Raw genomic sequence first — 3,794 nt, 5'->3', positions numbered from 1 at the left:
TGATCCCTAGGAGACCAGAGTTACATGGCACCTCGGCAGGTCAGTCCATATAGTTGAACTCTTTAATTACTGGCTAAATGACATGTTGAGCTGGTTACTATACCCTAAACATTTTATTTGTGTGATTCTTTCATCTACCAAAAGACAATATAATTAAGTCATTATCAAATGCTGCTAACCTTAAAATCCGACGCAATATTGTATCAATGTTTTGTCTTGATTATTAGAAACCACATTAATTGGGCTCCGCCGCTCGGGTTTGGCTATTAAGCCTGAAGGGCTTGGGGCCGTTGGGTTCAAGGCAACGACGGTCCGGCCATGGCCAAGTACTTACTGAAAGAAAGACCTCAGAGATCGGTCCTCCGTCCTCGTCTCCCTCTCTACCCATCGAATGACGACGATGAACCAGGACGACTGTGGCATGGGGTGTGGCGATTAGGAGGGATGGTTTTCTGTACTAACGGGAGAAAATGCCGGCGGGGAGAGTTCATCACAAAGGTCTCATTTTAATTGAAACCCCTCGCTGCGACAATAATTGCCATGTCGAGGTTTGTACCGGCAACTTCATAGATCTTCTCTCTGCTCCCATTATCTGTTTTTGTCTTCTTTATCTGAAGGGGTCGTCTCGACATGCGAAATTATGACACTTTAGAATCATAATCTTGTTGGATTGCTTGGTTCCAATTCTGTCTTCTAATGGTTGCACTTGGACATGCGTAGGTTAAGGTTTTAACAAAAGTGAGGCGTTTAAAATTCTTAGCTGTTTCTGATAGAAGTTATAGGGGAAAAATCTTGTAGGCCAGGTTTCATTCTGTTTCTCGTAATCCGTAAGCAAATTTTATGCTTATTGTTTGTGTACTTCGTTGAGTATTTGAATTAGGTTTCAGGCAAGGGTAACTTTAGTTTTGCTTGCATAGAAGTTTCATCGTGTCCTGATAAATTTTTCTTTTTATTTCCTTTTTAATATGTTGGTGCCAATTTAAAGGATGGAATGTTTCTTTGTTTCCCAACACAAACATAATGTTAAAGTTTTTAGGCAATTCGTCTTTGTAGCGATAGCAAATCAGTAACTGAGGAATAAGTCCCAGGTTCTAATGTGAATGTTTAGGCATTAAGGCATCTTTTGCACTTCCTTATATTGAGGAATAAGTCCCTTCTCTATTTTTTTAACATTCTGAATCCTGATAATGAATACGTGTCACATAATGCAATTTTATACATGTGAAACCACAATTAAATGATTTTGTTCCATGTGGCTTCTAACTGCCCAGTAATAGTTTCTGGAGTTATTTGATTGCTCTGAAGAATTGGCATCTCTTAAGCCATGCATTGTTCATATGGTTCAAGTTTAGTTCATTTTTTTTCCCAATTTTTTCTTAGACCTGTATGATGGAAGGGTGATGCTGTTGTTGAAAATGTACAGGTTTTTTGCATTTGGAAATGTTAAAAGAGTTGCACATGTTATTCTCACAAACCAGAGGACCAGCTATTTGGAAGCAAAGAAGCATGGGGCGGTTGTTACAGTTGGACTACCTTCCCCCATATGTAGATTATACACATGGCATAAATTTTCTAGTAGAGGACCTCCTTCATTTACAGCACATAAGGCAAAAGAAAATATGCAGAAAACTAATTATTCCAAAAGCTTTAGTATCATCTCAGCAAGTAACACTATGATAGATCATGCCCAAATTGCTTGGAAAAGGCTCTCACAAATATGTTCTTATAGTGGGCCAACTTTTTCACCAATAAATAGGATTGCATGTGCTGTGAGTTTGGCATTGACCAGGTCCCATCTAGTTGCTCCGAGCATTTTTGCCTTTGTTATTGGAGAAGTAGCATGCACACAGAAAGCTTGGGCTGATACAGAATATTTTCCAACAGGGAAGACTTTATACATGCATGCAGAAAATGGACATGTTTATTTAACATCATTCGTTTTCTTGGTTTTGGAGGGTTTTATTTTGCTTCTGAGATCAATCTATTTGGCAATCTTATTCTTACCCACTATGGCAATGGCACCTTTTGCGGACTGTTTTGGTTACCAGTTTAGGAAAACATGGCTTCATCTTGTCCATCTTACCCTAGAAAAAGCTGGTCCTGCTTTCATAAAATGGGGCCAATGGGCAGCTGCACGACCAGATCTCTTTCCTAGAGATCTATGCACAGAGCTTTCGAAGCTGCAGACTGAGGCACCAGCTCATAGCTTTGCCTACACAAAAAGAATTATTGAGGAAGCATTTCATCACAAGCTTCCTGAAATTTTTGAAGATTTTGAAGAGGTACCTGTAGCATCTGGAAGTGTTGCCCAAGTACATCGAGCTTCCTTGCGTTTTCAATACCCAGGTCAACATGTCAAGCCCATTTTAGTTGCTGTTAAAGTTAGGCATCCAGGAGTTAGTGATGCAATTAGGAGAGACTTTTTCATTATTAACTTGGTTGCCAAATTTTCAAATTTCATTCCTACCCTTAAGTGGCTGAGGCTGGATGAAAGTCTACAGCAGTTTGCTGTTTTTATGATGTCTCAAGTTGATCTTGCAAGGGAAGCTGCCCAACTGAGCCGCTTTATTTATAATTTCCGTAGTTGGAAGGATGTCTCCTTCCCAAAGCCTCTATATCCACTTGTGCATCCTGCTGTCTTGGTGGAGACCTATGAGCATGGAGAAAGTGTTTCCTACTATGTTGACGAGCTTGAAGGGAACAACCAAATTAAGACTGCCCTTGCTCAAATAGGCACTCATGCACTCCTGAAGATGCTTCTGGTATACTTCCTTATTGACCTTTTTTTTTTCCAGTACTAGTTCTTTTTATTGCTTTAGGGAGCTGATACTTATTGGTCTTATCTCTTATCTACCTTTTTGTTTTTTTTTTTTTTGAAAAAGATAAAGTAATTTTATCTTCCTATTTTCTGTTAATGATGGTTAAAGATTAATATAGATGTATATCTATCTGGTTAAGTGAGTTTTATACAATTTCTGATCTTAAAACACTCAATATGGCATGTGAAACACTATCGTGATCCGTGGCAGCTAAAGCAATTGCTGCACCTAAGGCTGAGATCTCTGAAAATCATGATGCAATAGAAGATCCATAATATCCAGTGGATTCGAGAAACTCTAGGACAGAAGTTCAGTTCAGGTTGGCTGAAGTTTTAAAAGGTGTGCCTTTGGCATACCTAGGCTCACAAGGAAGACTCATTTTGTGTGATACACTACACCTCACTTGTTTTTTTTTTTTTTTTTTTTCTATATTGATGTTTTGATAAATTGCCTTTAGTTTGATGTTGATAGAGTAATTTACTTTCTTTTAGGCTGTATCTATGATGTTTAGAGTTCAAATAGTTCAGCTCATTGTTTTAAAATACAGAGGCGTGATGCGAGGCATTCACCTAGAGGCATGAGGTGTAGTTCAGAACACAAAAGGCATAAGCCTCCTCAAGAGGAGGAAGAAGAAGAAGGTTTTATGTTTTCTTTTATTTTCTTTCTTTCTTTTTGTTTGAGGCATGCATGAGACGCATGAAAAACTTTTTTTGTAATAGATTCTTGAATATAACATAAAGGATCCAACTACGTCACTCTTCAAACACAAACAAGATTAGAACTCTTAGGAAAGATTCTTTTCCCCTCATGGAAAAGTGATATTTTTCTTTGTACAATCGATCTTTGGCCTTTAACTCTACCATGATTTTTTTTGGTATGTTAAAATCAATCTCTATTTCTTCCTTTTGTAGTTTATTAGTAAATATGTACGTGCATTTTTACGTGGCAGTATCTCTAAGATAAAACTATTTATAA

At 38.0% G+C, this 3,794-nt stretch overlaps 1 protein-coding gene across 4 annotated transcripts; it reads left to right on the top strand.

Annotated features, from left to right (window-relative positions):
* Window positions 1–218: 218 nt before the first annotated feature.
* On the top strand, window positions 219–3,589 carry LOC148875672 (uncharacterized). Of its 4 annotated transcripts, none has more exons than XR_016112682.1 (4): window positions 237–548; window positions 1,424–2,762; window positions 3,030–3,138; window positions 3,367–3,589. XR_016112682.1 is itself a non-coding variant. In XM_088982063.1 (3 exons), exons 1-3 carry the CDS (start codon window positions 541–543, stop codon window positions 3,508–3,510), a joined length of 1,491 nt encoding a protein of 496 aa, XP_088838189.1. In that variant the 5' UTR covers window positions 219–540; the 3' UTR covers window positions 3,511–3,589. The 4 variants fall into 4 exon arrangements, 1 of the variants encoding a protein (XP_088838189.1); XR_016112445.1 differs by having other exon boundaries at window positions 3,030–3,203; XR_016112587.1 differs by having other exon boundaries at window positions 3,030–3,203; window positions 3,311–3,523.
* Window positions 3,590–3,794: the final 205 nt, after the last annotated feature.

Source organism: Nelumbo lutea, chromosome 1 (assembly GCF_056320005.1).
Source record: "Nelumbo lutea isolate HS-2025 chromosome 1, American lotus-T2T, whole genome shotgun sequence".
Taxonomy (NCBI): Eukaryota; Viridiplantae; Streptophyta; class Magnoliopsida; order Proteales; family Nelumbonaceae; genus Nelumbo; species Nelumbo lutea.
The sequence above is the reverse complement of the archived record's forward strand: the minus strand, read 5'-3'. Positions and strand labels throughout refer to the sequence as shown.